The 19,703-nt window shown below is 46.7% G+C and overlaps 1 protein-coding gene across 1 annotated transcript in view; it reads left to right on the forward strand.

The window, feature by feature from the left end:
* syndig1l (synapse differentiation inducing 1-like) overlaps nucleotides 1–19,703 on the forward strand; it is a 102,613-nt gene that overhangs the window by 44,865 nt on the left and 38,045 nt on the right. The window contains exon 2 of the mRNA XM_078233212.1: nucleotides 563–700. Coding sequence (XP_078089338.1) covers nucleotides 563–700 — 138 coding nt within the window. The remainder of the gene's footprint in view (nucleotides 1–562; nucleotides 701–19,703) is intronic.

The raw sequence follows: 19,703 nt of genomic DNA on the forward strand, positions 1-19,703 counted from the left end.
ACACACTCACACACACACTCGCGCACACACACACGCAAACACACTCACACACACGCACACACATGCATGCGCACACACACACACTCACGCACACTCACACACACACCCAGATGGATAAACACACACTCCGCTCACACACACACACACCGACACAGACTCTGACACACACACACACATCTACAGGTGCGTGCACACACACTCTCCAACACATATACTCACAGATGCAGACACTCACAAACACTCTCTAACACACATAGGTGCAGACACACACACTCTCAGATGCACACAGACACATAGAGACACACACACTGACAGAGACACAGACACACAAAGAGAAACAGATTAACGTACACATGCTGAGTTTTACAACCATTCCCCCAGGGCCGTGACCTACATTTTCTTCCCTGCTGGTGTTTCTCTTCATCGTGTGCTCTGATCAGATTACTGGCAATGTTTTCCTAATGGTTTTAGTAATTCAGTCTTTATCTACTTGTGTACCATTAATGAGAGTCGGTGTTGAGCTGCCGCTCACACACTCAATCATTCTTCTCCTCCTCCCCAGAGTGACTGCTCCAGTGACAGTGATAGCGAGGACAACTTCATCATGATCCCTCCGCGTGACCATCTGGGGCTGGCCATCTTCTCCATGCTTTGCTGTTTCTGGCCTCTGGGCATCGCTGCTTTCTACTTCTCACAAGGGGTAAGACTTGTGTGTCCTTGTTTTTTCACATGACCCACTGGCGTGATGGTGTGTGCGTGTGTGCGTGTTGTGGTGAGAAGCTGAAACGATCATGTTGTTTATTGAGCGATGGGGAGAGCTGTGTGATTGAAGGAGTTGGCACATTCATCTATTAAACAGTCCAGATCACGCCAGGTTCTGAACATTATCATGCAGAGGGATCTGGGCGTGCAGGACCAAAGTTCCCTAAAAGTGGCAACACAGGTGGCCAAGGTGATTAAGAAGGCATACTTGCCTTCATCAGCCAGGGCACTGAGTACAAGAGTTGGCAAATCATGTTGCAGCTAACTAAAACCTTGTTTAGGCCGCATTGGAGTATTGCGTGCAGTTCTGGTCACCCACACTACCGGAAGGACGTGGAAGCTTTGGAGAGAATGCAAGGAAGGTTCACCAGGATGTTGCCTGGCCTCAAGGGTGTTGGCCATGAGGAGAGGTTGAATAAACTAGGATTGTTTTCACTGGAAATATGGAGGCTGAGGGGAGACGTGATAGAGGTCTACAAAATTATAAGAGACAGACAGGGTGGATAGTCAGAGGGTTTTTCCCAGGGTGGGAGTGCCAATTACAAGGGGCACAGGTTCAAGGTGAGAGGGGGAAAGTTTAAGGGAGATGTGCGGGGGAGGTTTTTCACGCAGAGAGTGGTGGGTGCCTGGAACGCGCTGCCAGAGGAGGTGGTGGAAACAGGCACATTAGCAACATTTAAGAGGCATCTGGATGGGTACATGAATAGGGAGGGAATAGAGGGATACGGACCGGGTAAGGGCAGAAGGTTTTTTTTCAGTTTAGGCAGGCATCTTTCATGGGTATGACTGTGTCTATCACAGTTCTGACTGTTCCTATCACAGTACTGACTGTTCCCATCACTGTACTGACTGTGCCTATCACTGTACTGACTGTGCCTATCACTGTACTGACTGTTCCCATCACTGTACTGACTGTGCCTATCACAGTACTGACTGTTCCCATCACTGTACTGACTGTGCCTATCACTGTACTGACTGTGTCTATCACTGTACTGACTGTGTCTATCACTGTACTGACTGTGCCTATCAGTGTACTGACTGTGCCTATCACTGTACTGAGTCTGCCTATCACTGTACTGACTCCTATCACTGTACTGACTGTGCCTATCACTGTACTGACTGTGCCTATCACTGTACTGAGTCTGCCTATCAATGTACTGACTCCTATCACTGTACTGATTGTGCCTATCACTGTACTGACGGTGCCTATCACTGTACTGACTCTTTATATCACTGATCTGACTCCTATCACTGTACTCAGTGTTCCCAACTATGTACTGACTCCTATTACTTTACTGACTGTGCCTATCACTGTACTGACTGTGCCTATCGCTATACTGACTGTTCCTTTCACTGTACTGACTGTGCCTATCACTGTACTGACTCCTATCACTGTACTGACTGTGCTTATCAGTGTACTGACTGTGCTTATCAGTGTACTGACTGTGCCTATCAGTGTACTGACTGTGCCTATCAGTGTACTGACTGTGCCTATCAGTGTACTGACTGTGCCTATCAGTGTACTGACTGTGCCTATCAGTGTACTGACTGTGCCTATCTGTGTTCTGACTGTGCCTATCACTGTACTGACTGTGCCTATCACTGTACTGACTGTGCCTATCACTGTACTGACTGTGCCTATCACTGTACTGACTGTGCCTATCAGTGTACTGACTGTGCCTATCTGTGTTCTGACTGTGCCTATCACTGTACTGACTGTGCCTATCACTGTACTGACTGTGCCTATCACTGTACTGACTGTGCCTATCACTGTACTGACTGTGCCCTATCACTGTACTGACTGTGCCCTATCACTGTACTGACTGTGCCTATCACTGTACTGACAGTTCCTATCACTGTACTGACTCTTCCGATCACTGTGCTAACTCCTATCACTGTGCTGACTGTTCCCATTACTGTACTGAATCCCATCACTGTACTGACTGTTCCAATCACTGTACTGACTCTTTATATCACTGATCTGACTCCTGTCACTGTACTGACTGTTCCCAACTATTTACTGACTCCTATTACTTTACTGACTGTTCCTATCACTGTATTAGCTGTGCCTATCACTGTACTGACTCCTGTCACTGTACTGACTGTGTCAGTACAGTGATAGGCACAGTCAGTACACTGATAGGCACAGTCAGTACAGTGATAGGCACAGTCAGTACTGTAATGGGCATCGTCAGGACAGTGATAGGAACAGTCAGTGCAGTGATGGGAGTCGGTACAGTGATAGGCACAGTCAGTACGGTGATCGGAGTCAGTGCAGTGATAGGCACAGTCAGTACTGTGATAGGCACAGTCAGTACAGTGATCGGACTCAGTACAGTGATAGGTACAGTCAGAACAGTAAAAGGAGTCAGTACAGTCATAGGAACAGTCAGTATAGTTATCGGCACAGTCAGAACAGTGAAAGGCACAGTCAGTACCATGATGGGAACAGTCAGTACAGCGATAGGGACAGTCAGTAAAGTAATCGGAGTCAGTACATAGTTGGGAACAGTCAGTACAGAGACAGAGTCAGATCAGTGATATAAAGAGTCAGTACAGTGATCGGCACAGTCAGTACAGTGATAGGCCCAGTCAGTACAGTGATAGGAGTCAGTACATTGATAGGGCACAGTCAGTACAGTGATAGGCACAGTCAGTACAGTGATAGGAGTCAGTACATTGATAGGCAGACTCAGTACAGTGATAGGCACAGTCAGTACAGTGACAGGAGTCAGTACAGTGATAGGCACAGTCAGTACAGTGATAGGCACAGTCAGTACAGTGATAGGAGTCAGAACATTGATAGGCATACTCAGTACAGTGATAGGCACAGTCAGTACAGTGATAGTAACAGTCAGTACAGTGATAGGCACAGTCAGTACCATAATAGGAACAGTCAGTACAGTGATCGGACTCAGTACAGTGATAGGAGTCAGTACAGTGATAGGAACAGTCATTACAGTGATAGCGACAGTCAGTACAGTGAAAGGCACAGTCAGAACAGTGATAGGTACAGTCAGTACTGTAAAAGGAGTCAGTACAGTCATAGGAACAGTCAGTATAGTTATAGGCACAGTCAGAACAGTGAAAGGCACAGTCAGTACCTTGATCGGAACAGTCAGTACAGTGATAGGCACAGTCAGTACAGTGATAGTAACAGTCAGTACAGTGATAGGCACAGTCAGTACCATAATAGGAACAGTCAGTACAGTGATCGGACTCAGTACAGTGATAGGAGTCAGTACAGTGATAGGAACAGTCATTACAGTGATAGCGACAGTCAGTACAGTGAAAGGCACAGTCAGAACAGTGATAGGTACAGTCAGTACTGTAAAAGGAGTCAGTACAGTCATAGGAACAGTCAGTATAGTTATAGGCACAGTCAGAACAGTGAAAGGCACAGTCAGTACCTTGATCGGAACAGTCAGTACAGTGATAGGCACAGTCAGTACAGTGATAGTAACAGTCAGTACAGTGATAGGCACAGTCAGTACCATAATAGGAACAGTCAGTACAGTGATCGGACTCAGTACAGTGATAGGAGTCAGTACAGTGATAGGAACAGTCATTACAGTGATAGCGACAGTCAGTACAGTGAAAGGCACAGTCAGAACAGTGATAGGTACAGTCAGTACTGTAAAAGGAGTCAGTACAGTCATAGGAACAGTCAGTATAGTTATAGGCACAGTCAGAACAGTGAAAGGCACAGTCAGTACCTTGATCGGAACAGTCAGTACAGTGATAGGCACAGTCAGTACAGTGATAGACACAGTCGCTACAGTGATAGGAGTCAGTACAGTGATAGGCACAGTCAGTAAAGTAATAGGAGTCAGTACATAGTTTGGAACAGTCAGTACAGTGATAGGAGTTAGATCAGTGATATAAACTGTCAGTACAGTGATAGGAACAATCAGTACAGTGATGGGCACAGTCAGTACTGTAATAGGCATCGTCAGTACAGTGATAGGAACAGTCAGTACTGTGATAGGCATCGTCAGTACAGTGATAGGAACAGTCAGTACTGTGATAGGCACCGTCAGTACAGTGATCAGAGTCAGTACAGTGATAGGCACAGTCAGTAGAGTGATCGGACTCAGTACAGTGATAGGTACAGTCAGTACAGTGATGGGAGTCAGTACAGTCATAGGAACAGTCAGTATAGTTATCGGCACAGTCAGAACAGTGAAAGGCACAGTCAGTACCTTGATCGGAACAGTCGGTACAGTGATAGGCACAGTCAGTACCGTGATAGGCACAGTCAGTACAGTGATGGGCACAGTCAGTACCGTAATAGGCATCGTCAGTACAGTGATAGGAACAGTCAGTGCAGTGATAGGCCCCGTCAGTACAGTGATCGGAGTCGGTACAGTGATAGGCACAGTCACTACATTGATAGCAGTCAGTACAGTGATAGGCACAGTCAGTACCGTGATAGGCACAGTCAGTAGAGTGATCGGACTCAGTACAGTGATAGGTACAGTCAGTACAGTAAAAGGAGTCAGTACAGTCATAGGAACAGTCAGTATAGTTATCGGCACAGTCAGAACAGTGAAAGGCACAGTCAGTACCTTGATCGGAACAGTCAGTACAGTGATAGACACAGGCAGTACAGTGATCGGGGTCATTACATTGATAGGAGTCATTACATTGATAGGAACAGTCAGAACAGTGATCGGAACAGTCAGAACAGTGATCGGAACAGTCAGAACAGTGATCGGAACAGTCAGAACAGTGATCGGAACAGTCAGAACAGTGATCAGAACAGTCAGAACAGTGATCGGAACAGTCAGAACAGTGATCGGAACAGTCAGAACAGTGATCGGAACAGTCAGAACAGTGATAGGAACAGTCAGAACCGTGATAGGCACAATCATTACCGTGAAAGGAGTCAGTACAGTTCTACGAACAGTCAGTAAAGTAATAGGAGTCAGATCAGTGATATAAACTGTCAGTACAGTGATAGGAACAGTCAGTACAGTGATAGGCTCAGTCACTACATTGATCACAGTCAGTACAGTGATAGGAACAACAGAACAGTGATCGGAGTCAGTACAGTGATAGGCACAGTCAGTACAGTGATAGGCACAGTCAGTACAGTGATAGGCACAGTCAGTACAGTGATAGGCACAGTCAGTACAGTGATAGGCACAGTCAGTACCGTGATAGGCACAGTCAGTACAGTTGTAGGAGTCAGTACAGTGATAGGCACAGTCAGTAGAGTGATTGGACTCAGTACAATGATAGGTACAGTCAGTACAGTGATGGGAGTCAGTACAGTGATAGGCACAGTCAGTATTGTGATAGGAACAGTCAGTACTATGATAGGAGTCAGTACAGTGATAGGAACAGTCATTGCAGTGATAGCTACAGTCAGTACAGTGATAGGTGTCAGTATAGTGAGAGGTACATTCAGTACAGTGATAGGCTCAGTCACTACATTGATCACAGTCAGTACAGTGATAGGAACAGACAGAACAGTGATCGGAGTCAGTACAGTGATAGGCAAAGTCAGTAGAGTGATCGGACTCAGTACAATGATAGGTACAGTCAGTACAGTGATAGGAACAGTCATTACAGTGATAGCTACAGTCAGTACAGTGATGGGCGTCAGTACAGTGATAGGCACAGTCAGTATTGTGATAGGAACAGTCAGTACTATGATAGGAGTCAGTACAGTGATAGGAACAGTCATTGCAGTGATAGCTACAGTCAGTACAGTGATAGGAGTCAGTATAGTGAGAGGCACAGTCAGTACAGTGATAGGAGTCAGTATAGTGAGAGGTACAGTCAGTACAGTGATAGGCACAGTCAGTACAAGTGATAGGAGTCAGTACAGTGATAGGCATAGTCAGTACAGTGATAGGCACAGTCAGTACAGTAAAAGGAGTCAGTACAGTGATAGGTTCAGTCAGTATAGTGATAGGCACAGACAGAACAGTGAAAGGCACAGTCAGTACTGTGATCAGAACAGTCAGTACAGTCTTAGGAACAGTCAGTAAAGTAATAGGAGTCAGTACATAGTTGGGAACAGTCAGTACAATGACAGAAGTCAGATCAGTGATATACAGAGTCAGTACAGTGATAGGCACAGTCAGTACATTGATGGGAACAGTCAGTACTGTGATAGGAACAGTCAGAACCATGATAGGAACAGTCAGAACAGTGATAGGCACAGTCAGTACAGTGATAGGATTCAGTGCAGTGATAGGCACAGTCAAGGAACAAAGAACAAATAACAGTACAGCACAGGAAACAGGCCCTTCGGCCCTCCAAGACTGTGCCGCCCATTGGTCCAACTAGACCATTCGTTTGTATCGCTCCTTTCCCAGACTGCTCATGTGACTATCCAGGTAAGTCTTAAACGATGCCAGCATGTCTGCTTCCACCACCCTACTTGGCACCGCATTCCAGGCCCCACCACTCTCTGTGTAAAAAAACGTCCCTCTGATATCTGAGTTATACCTCGCCCCTCTCACCTTGAGCCCGTGACCCCTCATGATCGTCACCTCCGACCTGGGAAAAAGCTTCCCACTATTCACCCTATCTATATCCTTCATAATCTTGTACACCTCTATTAGATCTCCCCTCATTCTCCATCTTTCCAGGGATAACAAGCCCAGTTTACCCAATCTCTCTTCATAGCTAAGACCCTCCATACCAGGCAACATCCTGGTAAACCTTCTCTGCACTCTCCCCAATGCCTCCACGTCCTTCTGGTAGTGCGACGACCAGAACTGGATGCAGTACTCCAAATGTGGCCTAACCAGCGTTCTATACAGCTGCATCATCAGACTCCAGCTTTTATACTCTATACCCCGTCCTATAAAGGCAAGCATACCATATGCCTTCTTCACCACCTTCTCCACCTGTGCTGCCACCTTCAAGGATTTGTGGACTTGCACACCTAGGTCCCTCTGTGTTTCTATACTCTTGATGGCTCTGCCATTTATTGTATAACTCCTCCCTACATTAGTTCTTCCAAAATGCATTACTTCGCATTTATCTGGATTAAATTCCATCTGCCATTTCTCCGCCCAATTTTCCAGCCGATCTATATCCTGCTGTATTGTCCGACAATGTTCATCGCTATCTGCAAGTCCAGCCAACTTCGTGTCATCCGCAAACTTGCTGATAACACCAGTTACACCTTCTTCCAAATCATTTATATATATCACAAATAGCAGAGGTCCCAGTACAGAGCCCTGCGGAACACCACTGGTCACAGACCTCCAGCCGGAAAAAGACCCTTTGACTGCTACCCTCTGTCTCCTGTGGCCAAGCCAGTTCTCTACCCATCTAGCCACCTCTCCTTGTATCCCATGAGCCTTAACCTTCTTAACCAACCTGCCATGAGGGACTTTGTCAAATGCCTTACTGAAATCCATATAGACGACATCCACGGCCCTTCCTTCGTCAACCGTTTTTGTCACTTCCTCGAAAAACTCCACCAAATTTGTAAGGCACGACCTCCCTCTTACAAAACCATGCTGTCTGTCACTAATGAGATTGTTCCATTCTAAATGCGCACACATCCTGTCTCTAAGAATTCTCTCCAACAACTTCCCTACCACAGGAAGCTCACTGGCCTATAATTACCCGGGTTATCCCTTCCACCCTTCTTAAATAACGGTACCACATTCGCTATCCTCCAATCCTCAGGGACCTCACCTGTGTCCAATGAAGAGACAAAGATTTCCGTCAGAGGCCCAGCAATTACATCTCTTGTCTCCCTGAGCAGTCTCGGATAGATGCCATCAGGCCCTGGGGATTTGTCAGTTTTAATGTTCCCTAAAAAACCTAACACTTCCTCCCTTGTAATGGAGATTCTCTCTAACAGGTCAACACCTCCCTCTGAGACACTCCCAGTCAACAAGTCCCTCCTTTGTGAATACCGATACAAAGTATTCATTTAGGATCTCCCCTATTCCCTTGGGTTCTAAGCATAATTCCCCTCCTTTGTCCCTGTGAGGTCCGACTTTTTCCCTGACAACTCTTTAGTTCCTAACATATGAATAAAATGCCTTAGGATTCTCCTTAATCCTGTCTGCCAAGAACATTTCGTGACCTCTTTTTGCCCTTCTAACTCCCCGTTTGAGTTCTTTCCTACTCTGTCTGTATTCCTCCAGAGCTGCATCTGTTTTCAGTTGACTGGACCTAACGTACGCCTCTCTTTTCTTTTTGATCAGATCCTCAATTTCCCTGGTTATCCACGGCTCTCGAATCCTACCTTTCCTATCCTTCCTTTTTACAGGCACATGCCTGTCCTGCAGCCTTATCAACTGTTCCTTAAAAGACTCCCACATGCCAGACATGGACTTACCCCCGAACAGCCTCTCCCAATGAACGGCCACCAATTCCTGCCTAATCCGGTTATAGTTAGCCTTCCCCCAATTTAGCACCCTACCCTTAGGACAACACTCGTCCTTGTCCATTACCATCCTAAAGTTAACAGAGTTGTGGTCACTATTTGCCACATGTTCCCCGACCGAAACATTGACGACCTGACCGGGCTCATTTCCCAGAACTAGATCCAGTTTAGCCCCCTCTCTAGTTGGGCTATCTACATACTGTTCTAAAGAACCTTCCAGTACGCATTTTACAAATTCCTCCCCGTCCAGACCCCCAGCCCTAAGCACTTTCCAGTCTATACCAGGGAAATTGAAGTCTCCCACTACAACAACCCTATTTTTTCTGCACATATCCAGAATCTCCTGACATATCCGTTCCTCCACTTCCCGTGGGCTGTTGGGTGGCTTGTAGTATACCCCCAGCATAGTGACTGCACCCTTCCTGTTTCTGAGCTCCACCCACAGCGACTCAGTACATGGCCCCTCTAGATTGTCCACCCTCTGCACCGCGGTAATATGCTCCCTAACTAATATTGCTACTCCCCCACCTTTTTTAGCCCCTCCTCTGTCTCGCCTAAAACACTTCTACCCCGGAATATTCAGCTGCCAGTCCTGTCCTTTTAACCATGTCTCCGTCACCGCAACCACATCCAAATTCCGCGTCAGCATTAAGGCCCTAAGTTTGTCTGTCTTACCCGTTACGCTCCTCGCATTGAAGCAGATGCACTCCAGACCTCCAGGCCCACTCAGGACATCCTGCTCCAGAATGCTCTTCTTCTTAGCTAGCCTTGCCCTGGCCCCCAGCTCGACCCCAGCCTCAGTACTTACTGACCTACTGTTTTGATCCCCACCCCCCGCCACACTAGTTTAAACCCTGTCGAAACACTCTCGCAAAACTCCCAGCCAGGATATCACTGTTCAAAACTCCCAGTCAGTACAGTGATAGGAGTCAGTACAGTCATAAGCACAGTCAGTACAGTGATAGTCACAGTCAGTACAGTGATAGGCACAGTCAGTACAGTGATAGGCACAGTCAGTACAGTGATAGGCACAGTCAGTACAGTGATAGGAGTCAGTACATTGATAGAAACAGGCAGTACAGTGATAGGAGTCATTACATTGATGGGAACAGTACAGTACAGAGTCAGTACAGTGCTAGGAACTGTCAGTACAGTCATGGGTACAGTCAGTAAACTGATAGGCACTGTCAGTACAGTAATAGGGACAGTCAGTACCGTGATAGGAACAGTCAGTACAATGATAGGAACTGTCAGTATAGTGACAGGAACAGTCAGTACAGTGAGAGGAGTCAGTACAGTGATAGGAACAGTCAGTACAGTGACGGGAGTCAGGACAGTGATAGGCAGAGTCAGTACAGTGACGGGAGTCAGGACAGTGACAGGCAAAGTCAGTACAGTGATAGGCACAGTCAGTACCCATGAAAGGAGTCAGTACAGTGCAAGGCACAGTCAGTACAGTAATAGGAACAATCAGTACAGTGATTGGAGTCAGTACAGTGACAGGCAAAGTCAGTACAGTGATACGCACAGTCAGTACCCATGTAAGGAGTCACTACAGTGCTAGGCACAGTCAGTACAGTGATAGGCACAGTCAGTACAGTGATAGGAGTCAGTACGGTGATAGGCAGAGTCAGTACAGTGATAGACAGAGTCAGTACTGTGACAGGAGTCAGGACAGTGACAGGCAAAGTCAGTACAGTGATAGGCACAGTCAGTACCCGTGAAAGGAGTCAGTACAGTGCAAGGCACAGTCAGTACAGTGATAGGAACAGACAGAACAGTGATAGGAGTCAGTACAGTGATAGGCACAGTCATTACAGTGAAAGGAGTCAGTACAGTGATAGGAACAATCAGTATAGCGATAGGCACAGTCAGAACAGTGAAAGGCACAGTCGGTACCATGATCGGAACAGTCAGTACAGAGATAGGAAGAGTCAGTAAATTAATAGGGTTCAGTACATAGTTGGGAACAGTCAGTACAATGATAGGCACAGTCAACACAGTGATAGTCACAGTCAGTACAGTGATAATAACAGTCAGTACAGTGATAGGCACAGTCAATACAGTGATAGTCACAGTCAATACAGTGATAGTCACAGTCAATACAGTGATAGTCACAGTCAGTACAGTGATAATAACAGTCAGTACAGTGATAGGCACAGTCAGTACCATAATAGGAACAGTCAGTACAGTGATAGGAGTCAGCACAGTGATAGGCACAATCAGTACAGTGATAGGCCCAGTCAGTACAGTGATAAGTGTCAGTACAGTGATAGGCACAGTCAGTACCGTGATAGGAACAGTCAGTACAGTGTGAGGCACAGTCAGTACAGTGATGCGCACAGTCAGTACCGCAATAGGTACCATCAGTACAGTGATAGGCACAGCCAGTACAGTGATAGGAGTCAGTACAGTGATCGGAACAGGCAGTATAGCGAAAGGAGTCAGTACAGTGATAGGAACAGTCAGTATAGTGATAGGCACAGTCAGAACAGTGAAAGGCACAGTCAGTACCGTGATGGGAACAGTCAGTACAGTGATAGGCACAGTCAGCACAGTGATAGGAGTCAGTACAGTGATAGGGCACAGTCAGTGCAGTGATAGGAGTCAGTACAGTGATAGGAGTCAGTACAGTGATAGGGCACAGTCAGTACAGTGATAGGAGTCAGTACAGTGATAGGGCACAGTCAGTGCAGTGATAGGCACAGTCAGTACAGTGATAGGAGTCAGAACAGTGATAGGCACAGTCAGTACAGTGATAGGAGTCAATACAGTGATAGGCACAGTCAGTGCAGTGATAGGAGTCAGTACAGAGATAGGAAGAGTCAGTAAATTAATAGGGTTCAGTACATAGTTGGGAACAGTCAGTACAATGATAGGCACAGTCAACACAGTGATAGGCACAGTCAGTACAGTGATAGGCACAGTCAGTACAGTGATAGTCACAGTCAGTACAGTGATAGTCACAGTCAGTACAGTGATAGTCACAGTCAGTACAGTGATAGGCACAGTCAGTACAATGATAGGCACAGTCAACACAGTGATAGGCACAGTCAGTACAGTGATAGGCACAGTCAGTACAGTGATAGTCACAGTCAGTACAGTGATAGTCACAGTCAGTACAGTGATAGGGCACAGTCAGTACAGTGATAGGCACAGTCAGTACAGTGATAGGCACAGTCAGTACAGTGATAGGCACAGTCAGTACAGTGATAGGGCACAGTCAGTACAGTGATAGGCACAGTCAGTACAGTGATAGGCACAGTCAGTACTGTGATAGGCACAGTCAGTACAGTGATAGGCACAGTCAGTACAGTGATAGTCACAGTCAGTACTGTGATAGGCACAGTCAGTACAGTGATAGGGCACAGTCAGTACAGTGATAGTCACAGTCAGTACAGTGATAGGGCACAGTCAGTACAGTGATAGGCACAGTCAGTACAGTGATAGGCACAGTCAGTACTGTGATAGGCACAGTCAGTACAGTGATAGGCACAGTCAGTACAGTGATAGTCACAGTCAGTACAGTGATAGTCACAGTCAGTACAGTGATAGGCACAGTCAGTACAGTGATAGGCACAGTCAGTACAGTGATAGGCACAGTCAGTACAGTGATAGGCACAGTCAGTACAGTGATAGTCACAGTCAGTACAGTGATAGTCACAGTCAGTACAGTGATAGGCACAGTCAGTACAGTGATAGGCACAGTCAGTACAGTGATAGGCACAGTCAGTACAGTGATAGTCACAGTCAGTACAGTGATAGTCACAGTCAGTACAGTGATAGGCACAGTCAGTACAGTGATAGGCACAGTCAGTACTGTGATAGGCACAGTCAGTACAGTGATAGGCACAGTCATTACAGTGATAGTCACAGTCATTACAGTGATAATAACAGTCAGTACCGTGATAGGCACAGTCACTGCAGTGTTAGGCACAGTGAGTGCAATGATCGACACAGTCAACACAGTGATAGGCACAGTCAGTACAGTGATAAGAGTCAGTACAGTGATAGGGCACAGTCAGTACAGTGATAGGCACAGTCAGTACAGTGTTGGGAACAGTCAGTACAGTGATAGGAGTCAGTACAGTGATAGGCACAGTCAGTACAGTGATAGGAGTCAGTACAGTGATAGGCACAGTCAGTACAGTGATAGGCACAGTCAGTACAGTGATAGGAGTCAGTACAGTGATAGGGCACAGTCAGTGCAGTGATAGGCACAGTCAGTACAGTGATAGGCACAGTCAGTACAGTGATAGGGCACAGTCAGTGCAGTGATAGGCACAGTCAGTACAGTGATAGGAGTCAGTACAGTGATAGGGCACAGTCAGTGCAGTGATAGGAGTCAGTACAGTGATAGGGCACAGTCAGTACAGTGATAGGCACAGTCAGTACAGTGATAGGGCACAGTCAGTACAGTGATAGGAGTCAGTACAGTGATAGGCACAGTCAGTACAGTGATAGGAGTCAGTACAGTGATAGGCACAGTCAGTACAGTGATAGGAGTCAGTACAGTGATAGGGCACAGTCAGTACAGTGATAGGCACAGTCAGTACAGTGATAGGGCACAGTCAGTACAGTGATAGGAGTCAGTACAGTGATAGGAGTCAGTACATTGATAGGGCACAGTCAGTGCAGTGATAGGCACAGTCAGTGCAGTGATAGGAGTCAGTACAGTGATAGGGCACAGTCAGTGCAGTGATAGGAGTCAGTACAGTGATAGGGCACAGTCAGTGCAGTGATAGGCACATCAGTACATTAATAGGAACAGGATGTGCAGTGAGAGGCACAGTGAGTGCACTGATAGACACAGTCAGTACCGTGAAAGGAGTCAATACAGTGTTAGGCACAGCCAGTACAGTGATAGGAACAGTCAGTATAGTGATAGGCACAGTTATAACAGTGAAAGGCACAGTCAGTACCGTTATGGGAACAGTCAGTAGAGTGATAGGAACAGTCAGTAAAGTAATAGGAGTCAGTACATAGTTGGGAACAGTCAGTACAATGATAGGAATCAGATCAGTGATATAAAGAGTCAGTACAGTGATGGGAACAGTCAGTACACTGATAGGAGTCAGATCAGTGATATAAAGAGTCAGTACACTGATAGGCACAATCAGTACAGTGATAGGCACAGTCAGTACAGTGATAGGCACGGTCAGTACACTGATAGGCACAGTCAGTACACTGATAGGCACAAATGGTACACTGATAGGCACAGTCAGTACACTGATAGGCACAGTCAGTACACTGATAGGCACAGTCAGTACAGTGATAGGCACAGTCAGTACAGTGATAGGCACAGTCAGTACAGTGATAGGCACAGTCAGTACACTGATAGGCACAGTCAGTACACTGATAGGCACAGTCAGTACACTGATAGGCACAGTCAGTACAGTGATAGGCACAGTCAGTAACAAAGAACAAAGAACAATACAGCACAGGAACAGGCCCTTCGGCCCTCCAAGCCCGTGCCGCTCCCTGGTCCAAACTAGACCATTCTTTTGTACCCCTCTTAAACGTTCCCAGTGTGTCCACCTCCACCACCTTGCCTGGCAGCGCATTCCAGGCCCCCACCACCCTCTGTGTAAAATATGTCCCTGTGATATCCGTGTTAAACCTCCCCCCCCCCCTTCACCTTGAACCTATGGCCCCTTGTGAACGTCACCACCGACCTGGGGAAAAGCTTCCCACCATTCACCCTATCTATGCCTTTCATAATTTTATACACCTCTATTAAGTCTCCCCTCATCCTCCGTCTTTCCAGGGAGAACAACCCCAGTTTACCCAATCTCTCCTCATAACTAAGCCCCTCTATACCAGGCAACATCCTGGTAAACCTCCTCTGTACTCTCTCCAAAGCCTCCACGTCCTTCTGGTAGTGTGGCGACCAGAACTGGACGCAGTATTCCAGATGCGGCCGAACCAACGTTCTATACATCTGCAACATCAGACCCCAACTTTTATACTCTATGCCCCGTCCTATAAAGGCAGGCATGCCATATGCCTTCTTCACCACCTTCTCCACCTGTGACGTCACCTTCAAGGATCTGTGGACTTGCACACCCAGGTCCCTCTGCGTATCTACACCCTTTATGGTTCTGCCATTTATCGTATAGCTCCTCCCTACATTATTTCTACCAAAATGCATCACTTCGCATTTGTCAGGATTGAACTCCATCTGCCATTTCTTTGCCCAAATTTCCAGCCTATCTATATCCTTCTGTAGCTTCTGACAATGCTCCTCACTATCTGCAAGTCCTGCCAATTTTGTGTCGTCCGCAAACTTACTGATCACCCCAGTTACACCTTTTTCCAGATCGTTTATATAAATCACAAACAGCAGAGGTCCCAATACAGAGCCCTGCGAAACACCACTAGTCACAGGCCTCCAGCCGGAAAAAGACCCTTCCACTACCACCCTCTGTCTTCTGTGACCAAGCCAGTTCTCCACCCATCTAGCCACCTCCCCCTTTATCCCATGAGATCCAACCTTTTGCACCAGCCTACCATGAGGGACTTTGTCAAATGCTTTACTAAAGTCCATATAGAAGACATCCACAGCCCTTCCCTCGTCAACCATTCTGGTCATTTCTTCAAAAAACTCCATCAGGTTAGTGAGGCATGACCTCCCTCTCACAAAACCATGCTGACTATCGTTAATGAGTTTATTCCTTTCTAAATGCGCATACGTCCTATCTCTAAGAATCTTCTCCAACAACTTCCCCACCACGGACGTCAAGCTCACCGGCCTATAATTACCTGGGTTATCCTTCCTACCCTTCTTAAATAATGGGATCACATTAGCTATCCTCCAATCCTCTGGGACCTCACCTGTGTCCAGTGACGAGACAAAGATTTGCGTCAGCGGCCCAGCGATTTCATCTGTACAGTGATAGTAGTACAGTGATAGGCACAGTCAGTACAGTGATCAGAGTCTGTACAGTGATGGGCACAGTCACTATAGTGATTGGAGTCAGTACAGACCTAGAAACAGGCAGTACAGTGATAGGAGTCATTACATTGATAGGAACAGTCCGTATAGTGATAGGAGTCAGTACATAGTTGGGAACACTCAGCACAGTGATAGGAGTCAGATCAGTGATAGGCACAGTCAGTACAGTGATAGGAACAGTCAGTACAGTGATAGGAACAGTCAGTACTGTGATCGGAGTCAGTACAGTGACAGGCTCAGTCACTATAATGATGGGAGTCAGTACATTGATAGGAACAGACAGTACAGTGATAGTAACAGTCAATAAAGTAATAGGAGTCAGTACAGAGGTAGGAACAGTCAGAACAGTGATAGGAGTCAGATCAGTGATATAAACTGTCAGTACAGTGATAGGAACAGTCAGTACAGTGATACGAACAGACAGTACAGTCATAGGAGTCATTACAGTGATAGTAACAGTCACTACATTGATAGGCACAGGCAGTACCGTGGTAGGAACAGTCAGAACAGTGATAGGAGTCAGTAGAGTGATAGGCACAGTCAGTACAGTGATAGGAACAAACAGTACAGTGATAGGAGCCAGTACAGTGATAGTAACAGTCAGTACAGTGATAGGAACAAACAGTACAGTGATAGGAGCCAGTACAGTGATAGTAACAGTCAGTACAGTGATAGGAACAAACAGTACAGTGATAGGAGCCAGTACAGTGATAGACACAGTCAGTACAGTGATAGGCACAGTCAGTACAGTGGTAGGAACAGTCAATAAAGTAATAGGAGTCAGTACGGAGGTAGGAACAGTCAGAACAGTGATAGGAGTCAGATCAGTGATATGAACTGTCAGTACAGAGATAGGAACAGTCAGTACAGTGATATACACTGTCAGTACAGTAATAGGCATCGTCAGTACAGTGATAGGAACAGTCAGTGCAGTGATAGGAGTCAGATCAGTGATAGGAAGAGTCAGTACAGTGATAGACACAGTCAGTACAGTGATAGGCACAGTCAGTACAGTGATAGGCACAGTCAGTACAGTGACAGGAACAGTCAGTACAGTGATAGGCACAGTCAGTACAGTGATAGGCACAGTCAGTACTGTGATAGGAGTCAGTCCAGTGATAGACACAGTCAGTACAGTGATAGACACAGTCAGTACAGTGATAGGCACAGTCAGTACAGTGATAGACACAGTCAGTACAGTGATAGGCACAGTCAGTACTGTGATAGGAGTCAGTACAGTGATAGACACAGTCAGTACAGTGATAGACACAGTCAGTACAGTGATAGGCACAGTCAGTACTGTGATAGGAGTCAGTACAGTGATAGACACAGTCAGTACAGTGATAGACACAGTCAGTGCAGTGATAGGCACAGGCAGTACAGTGATAGACACAGTCAGTACAGTGATAGACACAGTCAGTACAGTGATAGGCACAGTCAGTACTGTGATAGGAGTCAGTACAGTGATAGACACAGTCAGTACAGTGATAGACACAGTCAGTGCAGTGATAGGCACAGGCAGTGCAGTGATAGGCACAGGCAGTACAGTGATAGACACAGTCAGTACAGTGATAGACACAGTCAGTACAGTGATAGACACAGTCAGTGCAGTGATAGGCACAGGCAGTACAGTGATAGACACAGTCAGTGCAGTGATAGACACAGTCAGTACAGTGATAGACACAGTCAGTACAGTGATAGGCACAGTCAGTACAGTGACAGGAACAATCAGTACAGTGATAGACACAGTCAGTACAGTGATAGACACAGTCAGTACAGTGATAGACACAGTCAGTGCAGTGATAGGCACAGGCAGTGCAGTGATAGGCACAGGCAGTACAGTGATAGACACAGTCAGTACAGTGATAGACACAGTCAGTACAGTGATAGACACAGTCAGTACAGTGATAGACACAGTCAGTACAGTGATAGACACAGTCAGTACAGTGATAGGCACAGGCAGTACAGTGATAGGCACAGGCAGTTCAGTCGTGGCTATGCTAATGTGCTATTAATCTCGAGATATGTAGCAGGATTTTCTTGCTGCACTAACCCCCAAAACCGTAAAAGTCCGCCCGAGGTCAACGGACCTTTCCATTATTCGCCCCCTGCCCCCTACGATTCCCCTGGCGGGCAGAACGGGAAAATTCACCCCATTGTTCGAATCCCACTGTGGCATGATGGATAAAGAGCAGTTTCACAGAACAGCAGGGAACTCGGGGAGAACTGCTCAGGCCAGAGGATTCCAGAATCCTGAATCGATAGACAGACGTACGGCTGCAAGTGAGGGGAGGGAGAGAAAATACTGCAGGGCAGAAGATAGAGGCAGGAGGGGCAGGTTCTCTGACAGAGCATGGGAAAAACAGTGAACCTTCAGGCCAAACAGTGAGAATAGCTCAATGGGCAGTGGAATCTAAAAGGGAAACAGTAAAACTGCCTCTCAGAGGAGAGGGAGAGCGAAAGGAATGTACAGAGCTATCAGGAGCAGAAAATAGGGAAGAGAAAAGAAGAGGTGGATATCTGCCTTATAGAACTGTCCCTGGAGAAGGCCAGCTCTGCAGGCTGTTCTTTGTAACTTGCACCTCCCCTCTCGATGCCCCCCCTTCCCACCCTCATATCTAGAATTGCCAAGCTGGCTCAGGAATGGACTGTCTAAACTCCTGCACCTCCCTACGACCCTTTGAGCACCAATCCTGATCTCCCCTCCAACAGCCCCAGCTTTCCGGCCACACTTCTGTGAAGCATTTAGAATTTCCCCTTTGCATGAAAGGCGCCAGACAAATGCAATCTCTGTAAAGCGAGGAGCAGGAGGCGAGATAAGGGAAGGAGCCCCCTGCACCACCCTGCCCAAGGAGCTCAGCATGTTTCTTAGCGAGGGACAACAGGCAGTGCACGACGTTCAACATGTAATGAATAGTGTCAATGAGAGAGAAGAAATACTGCCAGCGTTCCTGCTCTTAATCATTCGCCAGTCACTCCAGCTGTAACTGCTGAAGGCAGGATCGGGCTGATAAAGGTGTTCTGTTCCTGCTGCGGTTGTGAAAAGGAAGAGGGAAGCTTATGTAGGGATGAGGAAACAAGGTTCAGATGGCTCGATTGAGGGTTACAAGTTAGCAAGGAATGAGCTGAAAAAGGGGCTTAGGAGAGCGAGGAGGGGACACAAAAAGTCCTTGGCGGGTCGGATCAAGGAAAACCCCAAGGCTTTTTACTCTTATGTGAGGAATAAAAGAATGACCAGGGTGAGGTTAGGGCCGGTCAAGGACAGTAGTGGGAACTTGTGTATGGAGTCAGTAAAGATAGGCGAGGTGATGAATGAATACTTTTCTTCAGTGTTCACCAAGGAGAGGGCCCATATTTTTGAGGAAGAGAAGGTGTTACAGGCTAAAAGGCTGGAGGAAATAGATGTTCGGAGGGAGGATGTCCTGGCAGTTTTGAATAAACTGAAGGTCGATAAGTCCCCTGGGCCTGATGAAATGTATCCTAGGATTCTTTGGGAGGCAAGGGATGAGATTGCAGAGCCTTTGGCTTTGATCTTTGGGTCCTCGCTATCCACGGGGATGGTGCCAGAGGACTGGAGAGTGGCGAATGTTGTTCCTCTGTTTAAGAAAGGGAATAGAA

This window comes from Mustelus asterias, chromosome 18, assembly GCF_964213995.1.
Source record: "Mustelus asterias chromosome 18, sMusAst1.hap1.1, whole genome shotgun sequence".
Lineage (NCBI taxonomy): Eukaryota > Metazoa > Chordata > Chondrichthyes > Carcharhiniformes > Triakidae > Mustelus > Mustelus asterias.